The sequence below is a fragment of the Tenebrio molitor genome, chromosome 2 (genome assembly GCF_963966145.1).
Source record: "Tenebrio molitor chromosome 2, icTenMoli1.1, whole genome shotgun sequence".
Taxonomy (NCBI): Eukaryota; Metazoa; Arthropoda; class Insecta; order Coleoptera; family Tenebrionidae; genus Tenebrio; species Tenebrio molitor.
Genome location: NC_091047.1, coordinates 3,710,847 through 3,731,358, shown reverse-complemented (window position 1 = coordinate 3,731,358; position 20,512 = coordinate 3,710,847). Strand labels below are relative to the sequence as shown.

The window sequence follows — 20,512 nt, the reverse complement described above, 5'->3', positions numbered from 1 at the left end:
AGAACTCATTCACACAATCGACACGGTAGATCGCGACATGATTCTCGCAATAGAGATGTTTTCTTTGCAAATCGCCAACAATCGAGTTGAATTCAGCGCTGCTGGGTTTTTTCCGATAAACTACACTTTAGTGTTTTCGGTTAGGTAGTCCTCAATTGATAAATCAAAGAGTAAATTAGCTGTTTGTAGGTTATTGGAGGTGTCACCACGTACATCATTATATTGGTACAACTGGCAGCAACTTTCAGTGAAGATTATCAAAATCAATAGTTCTTTTTGGTGATTTTTTGATATTGTTATAAGATCTCCCAAAGATCAAAGAAGTTTCTTTGCTGTTCTAACACAAATTTCTGACTCTTATACTACCTGTTAAAACATTTGGTTCTTTAGACGATAATCTTTTTGCACTTAAAAAGCGGTTCTAGATCTACTAGTATTATCAAATCGTTTCAATCTAAATGAAATACAATTTTTTTGTTCGACACTGTCAGAATTTGAGAATTTTCTCGGGTTTTGATAAATGTGACAACTTGTCAAAACGAAATGTCAAGTTAATTTTAAAGATTTTAAGCGATTTGGAGCCTTTAAGGGGGTCGTCGAACAAAAAAACGCTGTATTCAACTCATTCTTGTGTAAATTGGACTTTTTTTGGCACTCGTTAAATAAATAACTATTACTTATACTCTGTTAAGTCAATTACTTAGTAAAATTATTATTTACGAACCTATAACTTTAACAACATGAAATATTGTTATTACTCTAATTGATAGAAGCGTTTCACAACCATCACAATAATTCTACAACGATGGTCAACGCGTTTTCCGAATTTTTGTCCATTGCCAAAATTCTCTCGATCCACAGTCAAATTTTCGGTCTGATGCCTGTCTCTTTCAACAGAACAAATTTCATTCTTTCCCCACCGAAATTGTTCTATACCATTGTACTCTTAGTGTTGAATTTAGGTTTGGGTGGATACTCAGTTGTTGTGGTATCACAAACTTCTAACGTATTCACGACGACAATGAGGATGGCTCTCCTTGGCCAAATGATATACGTTTCAGGCACTTTGGTTTGCAGTTTACTGACATCCAACAAACTGACAGAATTATTGCATAATTTCATTGAATTTGATGTGACACTAGAAAAAAACTGCACGGTCATCAATTATCCAAAAGAGAAAAGGAAAATGTTACTAAGATTACTAGGAATTTACATATTTTTAATTGTACGTTTTATCTGCCAAGAAAATCTGTCCCCGTGGAGGGATGTTCCTGTTGACACATTTTTTTGGTTGTATGGATTGGGTTTGCAATTATTTAACAGCGCTCTGTACTATCAAGTGACAGAACTAGTTTTAATAATGAAAATTAGATTTGCCACTCTTAACAAACAGCTCAATCACTTGGTTAAATACTTCAGTCTTCGTTGCACAAATACACTTCACAGGAGAGTAATCGTTCGACAAAAATTTCTACGTTTTACAAAAATTTGTACTCTGCATCATCTCCTATCAAAGTCGGTCAGATTATTCAACGATGTCTTCGGTGCGACTCTATTGCTGATGTTTGGTCTTAACTTTGTTGTGATTGTGATTTGTTTTTTTTACGTCACTGTTCAGTTACAAGCGAATGAAGTGAATTGGAATTATTTTTTGTACACCATTCTGTCATCTATAAATTATGTCATTTGTTCAATTGTGGTGTGCGATGTATGCTATTCGACGGTTGAAGAGGTAACATGATGATTTGTTTAATAATCGATTGAAATTTGTACGCTTAGGCTAATAAATCGGGAGAACTAATTCACAAAATCGATACTGAAGATTGCGACATGATCGACGCCATTGAAATGTTTTCTTTGCAAATTACCAACAGTCGAGTAGAATTCAGCGCTGCTGGTTTTTTTGCGATAAATTACGCTTTGCTGTTTTCGGTAAGTTAATCTGTTATCCTTGATATAAGACCAAACTAATTATTTTTAGATCATCGGGGGTGTCACTACGTACATCATCATATTGATACAAGTATCAGCTAGTCTTAGCAAAACAGAATGGAATAAATTAACCCTTGAGGTCGTCTAGTCAAATGTTAAAAAGTTGACAGCATATCACATTAAACAACTGTCAACTAACTTATTCAAAACTAAACCAACTATTACAACCAGTTACTTTCTCATTATCAACCATTTACAACGTCGTTTACAAGTGCATGTTATGCATTATATTGGTACAACTGGTAGCAACTTTCAGTAAAGAGTACCAAACTTCACAAACTCAAGAGTACCAAAATCAGTAGTTCTCTTTGGTGATTTTTTGATATCACCAAAAATTGTTATAGGATCTCGCAAAGATCAAAGAAGTTTCTTGGTTGTTCTAACACATATTTCTGAATCTTACTACCTGTTAAAACATTTCTTTAGGTAATAATCTTTTTGGACTTAAAAAGCAGTTCTAGATCTATTAGTATTAGCAAATCCTTTCATTCTAAATGGAATACAACTTTACTTATAATTTGTCAAGTCAATTACTTAGTAAAATTATTATTATTTACGACGTATACAACCTATTATTTTAACAACCCGAAATATTGTATTACTCTAATTGTCTAATTTCTAATTGATAGAAGCGTTTCACAACCATCACAATAGTTCTACAAGGATGGTCAACGCGTTTCCCGAATTTTTGCCCAGTGCCAAAATTCTCTCGAAACACAGTCAAATTTTCGGTCTGATGCCTCTCTCTTTCAACAGAACAAGTTTCATTCTTTCCCCACCGAAATTGTTCTATACCATTGTACTCTTAGCGTTGAATTTAGGTTTGGGTGGATACTCAGTAGTTGTGGTACCACAAATTTCTAACGTATTCTCGACGACCATGACGATAATTCTCGTTAGTCAAATGATATACATTTCAGGCACTTTACTTTGCAGCCTACTGACATCCAACAAACTGACAGAATTGTTGCATAATTTAATTGAATTTGATGTGATACTACAAAAAAACTGCACAGTCATCAATTATCAAAAAGAGAAAAGGGAAATGTTACTGAGGCTGCTGGGAATTTATATTTTTTTTAGTGTACATTTTATTTGTCGCGAAAATGTGTCTCCGTGGACTAGTGTTCCCGTTGACATACTTTTTCGTTTGTATGGATTGGTTTTGCAATTGTTTAACGGTGCTCTGTACTATCTAATTACAGAACTAGTTTTAATACTAAAAGTCAGATTTGCCATTCTCAATAAACAACTCAATCACTTGGTTAAATACTTCAGTCTTCATTGCACAAATACACTTCACAGGAGAGTAATCGTTCGAGAAAAATTTATCTGTTTCACAAAAATTTGTACGCTTCACCATCTCCTATCAAAGTCGGTCAGACTATTCAACGAGGTCTTCGGTGTGACTTTATTGCTGATGTTTAGTGTTAACTTTGTTGCGATTGTGATTTTATTTTTTTATGTCACTGTTCAGTTACAATCTAATGAAGTGTATTGGAATTATTTGTTGTACACCATTCTGACATCTATAAATTATGTCATTTGTTCAATTGTGGTGTGTGATGTGTGCTATTCGACGGTTGAAGAGGTAACATGATGATTTGTTTAATAATCGATTGAAATTTGTACGCTTAGGCTAATAAATCGGGAGAACTAATTCACAAAATCGATACTGAAGATTGCGACATGATCGACGCCATTGAAATGTTTTCTTTGCAAATTACCAACAGTCGAGTAGAATTCAGCGCTGCTGGTTTTTTTGCGATAAATTACGCTTTGCTGTTTTCGGTAAGTTAATCTGTTATCCTTGATATAAGACCAAACTAATTATTTTTAGATCATCGGGGGTGTCACTACGTACATCATCATATTGATACAAGTATCAGCTAGTCTTAGCAAAACAGAATGGAATAAATTAACCCTTGAGGTCGTCTAGTCAAATGTTAAAAAGTTGACAGCATATCAAATTAAACAACTGTCAACTAACTTATTCAAAACTAAACCAACTATTACAACCAGTTACTTTCTCATTATCAACCATTTACAACGTCATTTACAAGTGCATGTTATGCATTATATTGGTACAACTGGTAGCAACTTTCAGTAAAGAGTACCAAACTTCACAAACTCAAGAGTACCAAAATCAGTAGTTCTCTTTGGTGATTTTTTGATATCACCAAAAATTGTTATAGGATCTCGCAAAGATCAAAGAAGTTTCTTGGTTGTTCTAACACATATTTCTGAATCTTCCTACCTGTTAAAACATTTAGTTCTTTGGTGATAATCTTTTTGCACTTAAAAAGCTGTTCTAGATCTACTAGTATTATCAAATCGTTTCATTCTAAATGAAATACAACTTTACTTATAATTTGTCAAGTCAATTACTTAGTAAAATTATTATTTACGAACCTATAACTTTAACAACATGAAATATTGTATTACTCTAATTGATAGAAGCTTCTCACAACCACCACAATAATTCTACAACGATGGTCAACGCGTTTTCCGAATTTTTGTCCATTGCCAAAATTCTCTCAATCCACAGTCAAATTTTCGGGCTGATGCCTCTCTCTTTCAACAAAGCAAATTTCATTATTTCCACACCGAAATTGTTCTATACCATTGTTCTCTTAGTGTTGAATTTAGGTTTGGGTGGATACTCAACTGTTGTGGTACCACAATTTTCCGATGTATTCTCGACGACAATGACGATGGTTATCGTTGGCCAAATGATATTCATTTCGTGCACTTTACTTTGCAGCATACTGACATCCAACAAACGAACCGAATTGTTGAATAATTTAATTGAATTTGATGTGACACTACAAGAAAACTGCATGGTCATCAATTATCAAAAAGATAGAAGGAAAATGTTACTAAGATTACTAGGAATTTACACATTTCTTATTGTATATTGTGTCTGGCACGAAAATCTATCCCTGTGGAAGGATTTTCCCGTTGACAGATTTTTTCGGTTATATGGACTGGCTATGCACGCGTTTAACAATGCCGTGTTCTATCTAGTGACTGAACTAGTTCTAATACTGAAAATCAGATTTGCCACTCTAAACAAACAACTCAATCATTTGGTTAAATATTTCAGTCTTCGTTGCACAAATACACTTCACAGGAGAGTAATCGTTCGACAAAAATTTCTGCGTTTCACAAAAATTTGTACTCTGCACCATCTCCTGTCAAAGTCGGTCAGATTATTCAACGACGTCTTCGGTTTAACTTTATTGATGATGTTTGGTGCTAACTTTGTTGCGATTGTGATTACCTTCTTTTACGTCACTATTCAGTTACAAGCAAATGAAGTGAATTGGAAACATTCGTGGTTCACCGTTCTGTCAGCTGTAAATTTTATCATTTATTCAATTGTGGTGTGTGATGTGTGCTATTCGACGGTTGAAGAGGTAATATGATGATTTGTTTAATAATTGATTGAAATTTGTACGATTAGGCTAATAAATCGGGAGAACTCATTCACAAAATCGATACTGAAGATCGCGACATGATCGACGCCATAGAGATGTTTTCTTTGCAAATTACCAACAGTCGGTTGGAATTCACTGCTGCTGGTTTTTTTCCGATTAATTACACTTTGGTGTTTTCGGTAAGTTAATCCATTATCCTAGATTTAAGACTAAACTGATTATTTTTAGATCATCGGAGGTGTCGCTACGTACATCATCATACTGATACAAGTGTCAGCTAGTCTTAGCAAAGAGTATGGAATAAATTAACCCTTTTGGTCGTTTAGTCAAATGTTAAAAAGCTTAGAGCTTATCAAATTAAACAACTGTTAACTAATTGATTCAAATCTAAACTAACTACTACAACCAATTACTTCCTCATTAGTCATTCTCATTATCGTTTCTGAAAATACTTCTTCACGATCAAATTTTTGTAGCAACACTTTTCAGCTTCAACGAAACGAATTTTCAGTCGTATTATATACAAATGTTTCCAGCGTGGTAGTTGGCTGGGCCTGGGGAATTAATTTTAGGTGTGCCGCTTTATATACATTCATTCCGAGTCCGACATGACAGTTGGCAGATTTCCGGCGGTAAAAACTACCGCCAGTACTGGCGATACTAGTCTGTCTCCTGTTACGAGACTAGCGGCACATCCAAAATGTGTAGAAACATTTATGATAATCCTGTACAAGGCTGATGGCTATTGTTGCTGATATAATACATATTTCAAATGCCTTGAGTTCTAGTTCCTAGTTGTAGTTTCTTCTTGACGTCAGAACAATCAAAAAGCAGTAGTGCTTTTATGCTAAATTGTTGTAATATCTTGTAAAGATCCCCTATATTTCCAATATGATATTTTTCTTCTTTTTTTTATATCCAACCGCATAAAATGTGTTTTTAGATCCATTAGTATTATCAAACCGTTCGAAATGAAATTGAACTTACCAAATCAATTACTTCAAATTGTTATTTATAGTGCTTACAACCCAAAACTTTGAAATTGTGAAATACGGTATTAGTCTAATAGAGAGAAGCATTTGATAACCATCAAAAACATATCAAGATGGACGTGTTTTCCGAATTTAAGGACATTTTCAACATTATCTCAATCCACAGTCAAATTTTCGGTCTGATGCCTCTCACTTTCAACAAAAGAAATTTCTACATTTCTAAACTGAAATCTTTCTATAATATTTTATTGATTGTGCTAAATTTAAGCTCAGTGGCTTACTCAATGTGTGCGCTACCAAAATTTCATTTTCTCCATAACATGACAATCAAGATAACTCTTGTTGGTGAAGCAGTGTCCATCTCGGGCTCTATAATTTACAGTATGCTGAGATCCAACAAACTGACAGAATTCTTGCGTAATATAATCGAATTTGATGTGAACCTACAAGAAAGTTGTCGAGTCATCAACTACAAAGAAAATAGAAGAAACACGTTATTCAGACTACTAAAAATTTACATTTTTTTCGTGGTATATGCTGTATCTGAAGAATATCTCTCTCCATGGAGTTTTTATTTTATTAAAATACGACTATCTCTGGTACTGCATGGATTTATTCTGGTCCTGTTCAACAGAGCGCTCTGTTTTCTAACAACAGAACTAGTTCAAATGCTAAAAATCAGATTTGTCATTCTCAACAAACAACTCGACAACTTAGTGCAACAGTTTAGTCTTCAGTACGCAAATACTCTTGATACAACGAAAATCCTCCGACAGAAATTTCAACATTTTATGAAAATTGCTATTTTGCACCATCTGTTGTCAAAATCTATCACCTTATTCAACGACTTCTTCGGCGTGACTTTGTTGCTGATGTTTGGTCTCAATTTTTTTGTGATTGTGAACGGTTCTTTTTTCGCCAGTGCCCAAATACAAGCGAATGAAGTGAATTGGAAGCATTTACTGTTCGCCCTTTTGCCATGCATAAATAGTGCCATTTGCTTATTTAATGTTTGTGATGTGTGCTATTCGACGGTTGAAGAGGTAATATGATATCCCGTTTAATAAATGGCTTGAATTTTTTACACCTAGGCTAACAAATCTGGCGAACTTATTCACAAGATCGAGACTGAAGATCGCGACATGATTGACGCCATAGAGATGTTTTCGTTGCAAATTGCCAACAATCAAGTCGAGTTCAGTGCTGCTGGTTTTTTTCCAATTAATTACACTTTGATATTTTCGGTAACTTAGTCACTGATTTGGTAAATGTAAGAGTAAATCAACTATTTTTAGATCATTGGAGGTGTCACCACGTATATAGTGATATTGATACAATTAGCAGCAACTTTCGCAAAAGAGATCTAGAAGCAGTAGGTTTGTTGGAGATTCTAGAAGCACCCAAAATGATAGTGCTTTTATGCAAAAACCGTTTTAATGTTTTGCAAAGATTATTTGTACTTTCAACACAGAATTCTGACTAGCACTAATTGTTTAGTTCTCTTTCCTCAAATTAATCTCCAAAACGTTCAAATTCACAATTATTCTATGTGTTAATTCTTGACGAAATTGACAGTTGATTAATGTAACGCCATAGAGATGTTCTCCTTGCAAATTGCCAACGATCAAATGGAATTCAGCGCTGCTATCTATTAGATTTGAGAGCATGTTAATTATTTTTAGATCATTGGAGGTGTCACCACTTATATCATTATATTGATACAACTATCAGCAACTCTGAGTAAACTGTACGGAGAATACTATTTCTTCTAAATTCTTATATGTCCTAATTTGAGACTTATTGAAAATAAAATACAACTTGTAGACAATACTAAATTTTTTCCTGGCGTCAAATTCTAGGTTGTGATCAAATTTCAAAGTACTGGTAATCATTTGCTTTTCTTTCGGCTTGACCACAAAGACCGATGAGCGCTACTAATTTTTTTAACATTGTCACACAATAATCTTCACTGTTGACAAAACTGTTGATTCCAGACGAAAGTCAATTCCAGTTAATGTATCCAATTTGTCCCAATTTATTATTCATGTTGTTTGTTCGTCAAAACTCTAATTCTACAACAACGCGTTAGTCTAACAATCGGAAACGTAAACAGACCACCAAAATTCCTTGACGATGGAAAAAGTCACTCAAAAATTTGTAAGCATAGTCAGAATCGTCTTGATCCACAGTCAAATTTTCGGATTGATGCCATTTGGCTTTGACGAAACAAATTTTCACCCTTCGCGTTGGAACTTCTCTTACACTCTTCTAGTCTTGGTATTGTATTTACTTTTCAGTATCTACTCTCTCCGAGTAGTTCCAAACATAGTAGGTCTACCTAGTATATTCACAGCATCAACCATAATGGCCATGATTGCTGATCTTGTCTACATGTTGTGTTGTTTCGTGTGTTGTTTGGTGAAGCGAGAGAAATTGGTACAGTTTTTGCAAAAGATAATGGAATTTGATATAAACCTGCAGACGAACTGCATCATCCTCGACTATCAAAAAACCAAGAACAAGATGTTATTGAGACTAGTAGTTCGCCACTCTCGTTTCTTGGTACTTGGTGTGTGTGGTTGTTATTTATCACCATGGAAAAATCTTCCCATCGACAGATTTTTCGAACTATATGAACCAGTCTTGGTCTTGTTCAACACAGCATTCTGCTTTCAAGTCACCGAACTAGTTCTAATCCTGAAAGCTAGATTTGTAATTCTGAACAAACAGCTCAGCAATCTGGTCGACTTCTTCACCCTCCACAGCATAAACACGCTTAGTGCGCAGAGAATAGTCCGAAAGAAGTCTTCCTCCTTTATCAAAATTTGCGCCTTGCACCATCTCCTCTCAAAATCGATCAAACTCTTCAATCGCATCTTCGGCTTGCCTCTGTTGCTGATGTTCGGTGTTGGGTTTATGATGACTGTGATTTGCTTATTCTTCATTACTGTTGAACTTCAATCGCCTGAAATATTTTGGGCCCATATCTTGTACACCGCTTTGCCATGCATAAATATAATCATCGACACACTTTACATCTGCGACGTGTGCTACTCGACGATCGAGGAGGTGGTAACGTCACGACTTGTTTAAAGTTTATTGAGATTTTCACCTTCAGGCCAACAAATCCGGAGAACTCATTCACAAAATCGACACTGAAGACCACGACATGATTGATGCAATTGAGATGTTTTCTTTGCAAATCGCCAACGAACGAGTCGAATTCAGCGCTGCTGGATTTTTTCCGATCAATTACACTTTGGTGTTTTCTGTAAGATGATCTGACGACTGTCCGAGTGAAAATTAACTACATAATTGTTTGCAGATTGTCGGAGGTGTGACTACCTACATAATTATATTAATACAACTGGCAGCAATTATCAGTAAACAATACATGGGACATTAAATGGCACTATTTTCAATGGTTTCATTCGCATACCTAAAACAAGCCGCGAAATCCAAATTCGGGGACGTTGCTTTTAACGACGACCGTTAAAGTAAACGTCACCTTGGCCGCGAACTCGTTTAACTTCCTCGAGATTGTCCAGCCTCGGCCGCAAGCGACCTCGGCGACAATTTTTCTCTCGGTACGTTAAAGAATGATTTCGCGGCCTTGATATACAAAATACTATACTTATGAATAACTTTTAATGTGTATGTTTATTAATAATATAATAACGGAATTAATAATCTTCCTCATGATCTACCAAGTGCGTCGTTTATTCAACGACTTCGGAGTGAGTTTAGTGATGACGTTTTGTGTTAGCTTCATAGAAACAGTTTTGTTCGTTTTACGTTGAACTCTAAGGAAGTGAAATAAAACGAACTTATGTGTCTGCCAGGAGTTCTCCAGGTATTAGTTTTATGGTCGATTCGGTTTGCTGGCGCAATATCTGTCATTTTGTCTTTGAATAAGAAACATTGTAACTTTCTCTTGGATTAGTTAAATTATTCACTTATTTGCGAATAAAACAGTCTGGATCTTACAGAATCGACTCTAAAGGGCGCAGTCTCTGCAATTTTCTTCCATCAAGAATACTTTGATATCCTTAATGAGGATTGCGATATTCTTGCGGTGTGTCAAAATTTGAAAAATTGTTGAATCAATAAATAATTTGTAAAACTACGAGTACTAATACCAGTTATTGATAGTTAAACAATTAACGGAAGTGGTCGTCGTGAGTTATTGATCAATTGGATATTGTCGTGAAGTTGGCTGCAGTCAGTGTTGTGGTAAAGATGCCAAAAGCACAAAGATCGACTGACACTTTTAAAAAATTCACCGACTCAATTAAGATTTTCTTAATCCAAAGCCAAATATTTGGTTTAGTTACTTTCAGTTTAGCAGAGACAAACTTTCGTCCTTCGAAAACAAGATCAGTTCAAAGCATTCTGATGATTGGTGTTTTGAACGCATTCGTTGTTTATTTCTTGTGCGAATGTGTGAAAGACCAAGCGAATCAATCGATACCAAAAACGACAACTCTACTGAATTTCTCTTGCGGTACCACTTACATGTGCGTTGCCTGGATGAACGGTTTGCTAAATCGCGACAAGTTTATCACATTTTTGAACAAACTTGTCGATTTTGACGACACGTTACAAGAGAAATGTCGTCTTGTGAATTACCAAGAGTGCAAGAAAGGAGTTGTCAGACGAGCGTTGACGAAAAATTTGTTCCTGGTAGCGTACATTTCATTTTATGCAGCTTTTACAAGATATCAATTTGATATTTACAAACAAATTGGGCAATATCTTGGTTTCTTTATATCAATAGTTAACGCCGCAGTATGTCATCAAACAGTCGAATTAGTTTTATTGTTGAAAACGCGATTTGCAATTCTAAACCAACAAATCGACGACATTGTGGAGTATTTCGCAACCCGTCAAGTAAATCTAGTCTCGAATAGTTCTCAAATTCAAGATAGAGCCCTAGCTCTTGGTAAGATCTGCACGTTGCACCACCAGCTCTCAAAATTAGTTAAACTCTTCAATGACAACTTCGGAATGACGCTGTTGTTGATGTTTGGTTTCAATTTTATGACCACAACGACTACGCTATTTTACGTAACTGGTGCACTTCAAGCAAATGACATAAAGTGGACAAGTGTTGTCTACGTCTTCATGACCAGTATATGCTACATGGTAGATACTCTATGGGTTTGCGATGTCTGCTATTCAACTGTTGAAGAGGTGCAGATACCATAATCGATTTCACAGATTACATTTTGATTCGTAGGCCTCTAGAACAGGTGAACTCCTTCATAAAATTGACACTGAAGATACCGACATCGTCGACGAAATAGAAATGTTTTCGCTTCAGATTGCAAATCACAACGTTGAATTCAACGCTGCCGGGTTTTTTCCAATAAATTACGCTTTGATATTTTCGGTAAGCTAGTTTGCAAGACTTTTATTTTCAAAATTAAACTAGTTATCTGCAGATTATTGGAGGTGTAACTACTTATATAATAATACTGATACAACTGGCAGCAACTCTAAATGACGAAAGACAAAATTACTAATTTGTATGACTGAAGAGTTTTTGAAGCATTTGGACGTCTTACTTCCGAAAAAGATCAATTCTTTTCAATCAAATGATAATGTCAAAGATTTAATAAACTAGGTTCTTGATGTAGGAACTTCAATCATTTTTAGCAAAATAATGTTTAAAACCATTTTTCATTAATTTGTCATTTTTGTTATCTCATTGAAGAATAAATTATCACTATGAGAGATTGAAATGCTTATTACCGACTCTTACAATCAATTCAAGAAGTGATAACGGAAGAATTAGAGGAAACTGCTTAACAGTTAAGAACTATTTTCAAATTCTCGGATTTTTTAATAAAAATCGTAGGGTCGTGCAAAAAATAGTAAAGGGTGTTTTTTTAAATTTGGCATCGAAGTAGGCGTTGGAGAGTCGATTGAGATCGCATCACTCGTGTAAAAGTGTCAGATTTGAACAGCTGATCCGTGATCCGTAACCTGTATAGTGCGTTCACAATCGACAGTTCAACGCCTACTTCGACGCTAAATTTTAAAAAACACCCGTTATATGCACCTCAGGAGTGAATGATTTTTACCCTCAGTGCTTTGTAGCTACAACCTGCACCTCGGGTAAAAATCATGCACTTCACTCTCTCGGTGCATAATCTACTATTTTATACCATTATTATCAAAATTATCAAAATTGCGCGACTATGAATTGTCAAACAAATGTCATCTCTATCCTACCCACACAGTTGACACATACATTTTCGTACATAGTTGCCATATTTATCCACAATCATTTATTTCAATCACCCAATACATAAATAAAATGCGAATTGTGGCTGGCCTGGCAAGATTAAAAGTGTTTTAATCAACTGTTGATAAACAATGAATTAACGAAATTGGTCATCGAAAAATAGATTAGTAATTACTTAGACAAAGTTGTTGTTACGGTATACTTCGAAAAGATGTCACAAGTACAAAACCCGACCAATTTCATTTTCAAAAAATTTACAAATTCCATTAAGACCCTCTTAATCCAGGGCCAAATCTTCGGTTTGGTGACTTTCAATTTTACAGAGACAAAGTTTCGTCCTTCGAAAATTAGAACCGCCCAAAACGTTCTAACAGAATTAGTTTTACTCTCTTTTGTAGCATACTTCTTGTACGAAACTGTTTATAACCAAATGTATCCAATGATACCAAGAGCGACAGTTGTACTGAATTTCAGTTGCGGTGTTGTTTTCTTATCAGCAGTGTGGATAAAGAGTCTGCTAAATCGCAACAAGTTTATCAAATTTTTGAACAAAATTGTCGATTTTGACATCATTTTGCAAGAAAACTGTCGTATCGTGAACTATCAAAAATCTAAAAAAGGAGTTACAAGGCGACTGTTGACGAATTATCTTTTCATGACAATGTACATTTCATTTTACTCGGTTTTTACATCAGTCAAATATGATTTCTATCAACGAACAGGACAATGTATTGGTTTTACTATGGGGCTAGTTAATTCCGCCACGTGTCTGCAAACCGTCGAGTTGGTTTCAATCTTGAAACTACGATTTGCAATTCTCAACCAGCAGATCGACGAAATTGTCAAGTATTTTAACACCAATCGAGTAAATCTAGTCATGCACAGCTCCAATGTTCAAGACAGAGCTCTAGCTCTTGGCAAAATTTGTACCCTACACCATCACCTCTCCAAATTAGTCAAACTCTTCAACGACACTTTCGGAGTGATACTGCTGTTAATGTTTGGTTTCAGCTTTATTATTATAACGACAATGCTATTCTATGTGACTGCTGAAATCGAAGATACCATGAATTGGAAAAATATCATGTACGTCTTTATGACGGGTATATGTTACATAGTTGACACTCTGTGGGTATGTGATGTCTGTCACTCGACTGCTGAAGAGGTGCAGTTAACATTTTTTACAACCGAGAATACATTTTGATTTGTAGGGTACTAGAACAGGTGAACTTATTCACAAAATCGAAACAGATGATTGCGACATCGTTGCAGAAATAGAAATGTTTTCTCTTCAGATGGCAAATCAAAAAGTCGAATTTAGTGCAGCCGGTTTCTTTCCAATCAACTATACTCTAGTCTTTTCCGTAAGTGAGCAGAGTCCAACAACTTCATATTGCAAAAGAGTTGTAGATCATCGGAGGAGTGACCACGTACATAATTATATTGATACAATTGGCAACCAGTCTAAAAGAATAAATGACAAGTTTTGACGCAACAACCTAATTCATGTTGAAGTGACAAAAATCAACAGAACTCATTTTATCTTAATCGCTTATATGTAATTAATTAATCAACTAGACTCAAATATAATAAATGGAAATCGATTGTTGTATTCATTTGAGAGTGGTGCACCAAACTAGACCATGAGGAACACAAATGATGATACATTATTTCAAAAATTTATTTCGTCAATGAGACTTCTCTTGGTTCTGGGCCAAATTTTTGGAACGATTCCGTTCTGTCACAGAGAAAAACATTTTCGCTCATCAAATACCAGAATCGTCGGAAATATTTTTTTGACCTGTGTGGTTGCTTCATTTACGATTTATTTGTTATACGATTGTGCAATAGATACCACCGGTTTACCCTTACAAACCACTACAAATGTCTTGTGCTTGTGCAGCGGATTAATTTTCGCTGTTACCATTTTGATAAACAACTTGACCAATCGCAATAAATTTATGCAATTCTTGGTCAAATTTTTTGATTTTGACAGACAGATATCCACAGAGAGCGTATTGAGGATCTATCGAAAAACCAAGAAACAAATTGTAAAATATTTCATCACTAAACATTCTATCCTGGTTATTTACATCGTTTTCCACATAGCAATAATTCCAAGACGGGATATTTTCAGTTATAAGATGATGCAAGTATATGCGTGTTCTTTGACTGTATTTAGTTCCATATTCTGTCACCAATCATTTGGATTGATCTTCATGTTAAAGATGCGCTTCGTCATTTTAAACCAACAGGTTAACACCTTGGTCAAACACTTCTCCAACCAAGACTTAAGTCCAATCGAAAAAAATAACAACATAACCGAAAAATTCTTATTCCTTAGCAAGATCTGCGCCTTGCACCACCACTTGTCCAAACTGATCAAACTTTTTAACGACACATTTGGTCTAAATATGCTGGTGATGTTCGGATTAAGTTTCGTTATCATTACCATTGCACTCTTCTATGCATCTATAATACTGCAGTCGACTTATGTAGAGCCGACAGCACTTGCCTATATTTTTCTCACGTGCTTCTGTTATGGAAGTGATTGCTTTTACATCTGCGACGTCTGCTATTCTACCATTGAAGAAGTAAGTTTCTTTGGGAAAAAATGGTGTGGTAACTGTCATTTCTAGGTTAATAAAATGGGTGTGCTGATTCACCAGATCGAAACAGAAAACCGGGACATGATTGACGAAATCGAGATGTTTTCTCTTCAGATTGCCAACGAGAAGGTTGAATTTAGCGCAGCGGGATTTTTCCCAATAAATTACACTCTGATATTTTCGGTAAGCTAGTTTGCAGACTTCTATGTTGAAAATTAAACTAGTTATCTGCAGATTATTGGAGGTGTAACGACTTATATAATAATACTGATACAACTGGCAGCATCTCTAAACAACGCAAGACAACATTACTAATTTGTATAAATGGAGAATTTTTGAAGCATTTGGACGACCTACTTACAAAAAAGATTAAATGATCAGTTCTTTTCAATTAAATGGTTGCACAATAAATTCTTTGTTCCAAATTTTACAAAATTTCTGTCGCAAGACAGAAAAATATTTTCTTACTTTCCTCTTAGCAAAAACTGTTTTTCTACAATATGCCTTATTTTGTATAATAAAAAGTGAATTATTGCTGGCAAGATTAAATGAGTTCCAATCAATTGATTAACGAAAGTGGTCATCGAAAAATAGATTGGTAATTACTTAGACAAAGTTGCTGTCACTGTATACTTCGAAAAGATGTCACAAGTACAAAAACCAACAAATTTCAATTTCAAAAAATTTACAAATTCCATTAAGATTCTCTTAATCCAGAGCCAAATCTTCGGCTTGGTGACTTTCAGTCTTACAGAGACAAAGTTTCGCCCTTCAAAAATTAGAGCCGCCCAAAACATTCCAACAGAAACAGTTTTACTTTCGGTTGTAGCTTACTTCTTGTACGAAACTGTATATGATCAAAGGTACCCAATGATATCAAAAGGTACAGCTGTACTAGATTTCATTTGCGGTGTGGTTTACTTATCCGCTGTGTGGATAAAGAGTCTGCTAAATAGCGACAAATTTATAAAAATTTTGAACAAAATTGCAGATTTTGATATGATTTTGCAAGAAAACTGCCGTATCTTAAACTATCAAAAATGCAAAAAAGGAGTCACAAGACGATTGTTGATGAATGTACTTTTCATGACAGCATACATTTTATTTTACACCGTTTTTACAACACACAACTATTACCTCTCTCAACGAACAGGACAATGCATTGGTTTTGTGATGTCGCTAGTTAATTCCGCCACGTGTTTCCAAACAGTCGAGCTAGTTTTAATCTTGAAAATGCGATTTGCAATTCTCAATCAGCAGATCGACGATATTGTTAAATATTTTGACACAAATCAAGTAAATCTAGTGATGCGCAGCTCCAACATTCAACAAATTAGTCAAACTCTTCAACGACACTTTCGGAGTGATACTGCTGTTAATGTTTGGTTTCAGCTTTGTGATGATAACGACAATGCTATTCCATGTGACAGCTGAAATCGAAGAAAACATGAATTGGAAAAATATCATGTACGTCTTTATGACGGGTATATGTTACATAGTTGATACTCTGTGGGTATGTGATGTTTGTTCCGCGGCTGCTGACGAGGTGCATTTAACGTTTTTTGCATCCGAGGATACATTTTGATTCGTAGGCCACTAGAACAGGTGACCTTATTAACAAAATCGAAACAGATGATTCCAAAATTATTGAAGAAATAGAAATGTTTTTTCTTCAGATGGTAAATCAAAAAGTCGAATTTAGTGCTGCTGGTTTCTTTCCAATCAACTATACTCTAGTCTTTTCCGTAAGTGAGCAAAGTTCAACATCTCCATATTTCAAAAGAGTTGTAGATCATTGGAGGAGTAACCACGTACATAATTATATTGATAAAAATGGCAACCACCAAGGCGATCAACATTTACCAGGCCATGACACTGACCAAAGACAGTGTGCTATGGAATGGCCTACCACAGTCTGACAACATTGCTTCACCAACATTTAGTGAAAAAAATCGAAATCCACTAAACTTGTCATTGTATTTACATTTGTCAAATATGAGTGATCTAATTTTACGACAGTTCAAAAATGCGTAATCGCATTGTAATATATAGTTTATAGGGACAGAAAAATAACAGTGCTCATTACTGATAAAATTTCAGATGCTCTGCTGTGTTCCGGACTATTGAAACTGTTTGGTTATAAACTAACGCGAGGTGGGCATTTCCAACTTAAACATAACAATTTGTTCTCCCCATTGCCTAAATCCCATCCCATTTCTTGTAACTTGCTTCCCAGTCTCATTTCAATATTCGTTTTTAAAACCAAAAGATTTTCTCCAGTGATTGTGTCGTCATTACTAATTTTGATTATTTCTTCCCAAAGTGTAATTTCTTCGTAATTAGAAGCTATTGGAACCGCGTTTGGCACAAGTCGCTTCATTTTGTCCCCATTGATAAATAACTGTTCCGCTAAAATCTTTAGCACAAGCATGGCTACTTTTGCGAATTCTTCACTATTCGATTTTTAAAATCTCTTTCCAAATTGGCTTCGTTTCCTCATTTGATGGAAACTTAAATAAAAGTATTTAGCTACCTACGTAATTTGAAGAAGAAGACGCATAATTTGAGTTGCAATTTGATACGCAACACTTAAATGACATTTTTAATTCAGTTTGACGAATTTGACCAAGGACTTGTCAAAATTTATTTTAAATGTCTATTGGTTTCAAAATTTTTGTAACACCGTAGGTCATGGAATGGCCTACCAGGGAATGTGGCAACACAGCCAGTGTCCAGGCCTGTAACTTAAGACCGCCTTGCAACCACTCTAGAAGAATAAATGGCAAATTTTGACGCACAGCACAGTTCACCTTGAAATGACAAATATCAACAGAACTCATTTTATCTTAATCGCTTATATGTAATTAATTAATCAACTTGACTCAAATATAATAAATGGAAATCGATTGTTGTATTCATTTGAGAGTGGTGCATCAAAGTAGACCATGAGGAACACAAATGATGATAAATTATTTCAAAAATTTATTTCATCAATGAAACTTCTCTTGGTTCTGGGCCAAATTTTTGGAACGATTCCGTTCAGTCACAGAGAAAAACATTTTCACTCATCAAATACCAGAATCGTCGGAAATATTTTTTTGACCTGTGTGGTTGCTTCATTTACGATTTATTTGTTATACGATTGTTCAATAGATACCACCGGTCTACCCTTACAAAACACTACAAATGTCTTGTGCTTGTGCAGCGGATTAATTTTCGCTGTTACCATTTTGATAAACAACTTGGCCAATCGCTATAAATTTATGCAATTCTTGGTCAAAATTTTTGATTTTGACAGACAGATATCCACACAGAGCGCATTGGGGATCTATCGAAAAACCAAGAAAGAAATTGTAAAATATTTCATCACTAAACATTCTATCGTGGTTATTTACATCTTTTTCCACGTAGCAATAGTTCCAAGAGAGCACGTTTTCAGTTTTAAGATGATGCAAGTATATGCTTGTTCTCTGATTGTAATTAGTTCCACATCGTGTCACCAGTTATTTGGATTGATCTTCATGTTAAAGATGCGTTTCGTCACTTTAAACCAACAGGTTAACAACACCTTGGTCAAACACTTCTCCAATCAAGACTTAAGTCCAGTCGAAAAAAATAACAACATGACTGAAAAATTCTTATTCCTTAGCAAGATCTGCGCCTTGCACCATCACCTGTCCAAACTGATCAAACTTTTTAACGAAACATTTGGTCTAAATTTGCTGGTGATGTTCGGATTAAGTTTCGTCATCATTACCATTGCACTCTTCTATGCATCTATAATAGTGCAGTCGCCTCATTTAGACCCGAGAGTACTTGCCTATGTTTTTCTCACGTGCCTCTGTTATGGAATTGATTGTTTTTACATCTGCGACGTCTGCTATTCCACCATTGAAGAAGTAAGTTTGTTTGGGAAAAAATAAAGTAGTCACTGTCGTTTGTAGGTTAATAAAATGGGTGTGCTGATTCACCACATCGAAACAGAAAACCAGGACATGATTGACGAAATAGAGATGTTTTCTCTTCAGATTGCCAACGAGAAGGTCGAATTTAGCGCAGCGGGATTTTTCCCAATAAACTACACTTTGATATTTTCGGTAAGCTAGTTTGCAGACTTTATGTTGAAAATTAAACTAGTTATCTGCAGATTATTGGAGGTGTAACGACTTATATAATAATACTGATACAACTCGCAGCATCTCTAAACAGCGAGAGACAACAATACTAATTTGTATGAGTGGAAAATTTTTGAAGCATTTGGACGACCTACTTACGAAAAAGATTAAATGAGTAGTTCTTTACAATTAAATGATTGCACAATAAATAAATTGTTTGTTCCAAATTTTACAAAATTTCTGTCACAGAGACAGAAAAATATTTTCTTACTTTGCAATTAGCAAAAACTGTTTTTTTACAATATGCCTTATTTTGTATAACAATAAAATATGAATTATTGCTGGCAAGATTAAAAGAGTTCTAATCAATTAATCAACGAAAGTGGTAATCGAAAAATAGATTGGTAATTACTCAGACGAAGTTGCTGTTACTGTATACTTCGAAAAGATGTCACAAGTACAAAAAGCGACAAATTTAATTTTCAAAAAACTTACAAATTCCATTAAGATTTTCTTAATTCACAGCCAAATCTTTGGTTTGGTGACTTTCAGTCTTACAGAGACAAAGTTTCGCCCTTCGAAAATTAGAACCGCCCAAAACATTCTAACAGAAACAGTTTTACTTTTGGTTGTAGCTTACTTCTTGTACGAAACTGTATATAATCAAAGGTACCCAATGATATCAAAAGGCACAGCTGTACTAAATTTCATTTGCGGTGTGGTTTACTTATCCGCCGTGTGGATAAAGAGTCTGCAAAATCGCGACAAATTTATAAAATTTTTGAACAAAATTGTAGATTTTGATATGATTTTGCAAGAAAACTGCCGTATCATAAACTATCAAAAGTGCAAAAAAGGAGTCACAAGACGATTGCTGACGACTGTTCTTTTCATGACAGCATACATTTTATTTTACACAGTTTTTACAACACACAACTATAACCTCTATCAACGAACAGGACAATGCATTGGTTTTGTGATGTCGCTAGTTAATTCCGCCACGTGTTTCCAAACAGTCGAGCTAGTTTTAATCTTGAAAATGCGATTTGCAATTCTCAATCAGCAGATCGACGATATTGTTAAATATTTTGACACAAATCGAGTAAATCTAGTG

The 20,512-nt window shown here is 35.0% G+C and overlaps 4 protein-coding genes across 5 annotated transcripts in view; 3 read left to right on the top strand and 1 right to left on the bottom strand.

The window, feature by feature from the left end:
• LOC138124469 (cytochrome P450 4C1-like) overlaps window positions 1–20,512 on the bottom strand; it is a 72,625-nt gene that overhangs the window by 22,407 nt on the left and 29,706 nt on the right. The window lies entirely within an intron of this gene.
• Window positions 3,099–5,941, top strand: LOC138124884 (putative gustatory receptor 28b). The gene is made up of 5 exons (XM_069040064.1): window positions 3,099–3,108; window positions 3,198–3,583; window positions 3,631–3,783; window positions 3,833–5,611; window positions 5,661–5,941. Exons 1-4 carry the CDS (start codon window positions 3,099–3,101, stop codon window positions 3,929–3,931), a joined length of 648 nt encoding a protein of 215 aa, XP_068896165.1. The 3' UTR covers window positions 3,932–5,611; window positions 5,661–5,941.
• On the top strand, window positions 8,330–10,035 carry LOC138124473 (putative gustatory receptor 28b). Its single transcript, XM_069039512.1, has 3 exons — window positions 8,330–9,493; window positions 9,543–9,695; window positions 9,750–10,035. Exons 1-3 carry the CDS (start codon window positions 8,558–8,560, stop codon window positions 9,828–9,830), a joined length of 1,170 nt encoding a protein of 389 aa, XP_068895613.1. The 5' UTR covers window positions 8,330–8,557; the 3' UTR covers window positions 9,831–10,035.
• On the top strand, window positions 11,567–18,027 carry LOC138124870 (gustatory receptor for bitter taste 66a-like). Its single transcript, XM_069040051.1, has 4 exons — window positions 11,567–11,584; window positions 11,664–11,816; window positions 17,075–17,171; window positions 17,972–18,027. Exons 1-4 carry the CDS (start codon window positions 11,567–11,569, stop codon window positions 18,025–18,027), a joined length of 324 nt encoding a protein of 107 aa, XP_068896152.1.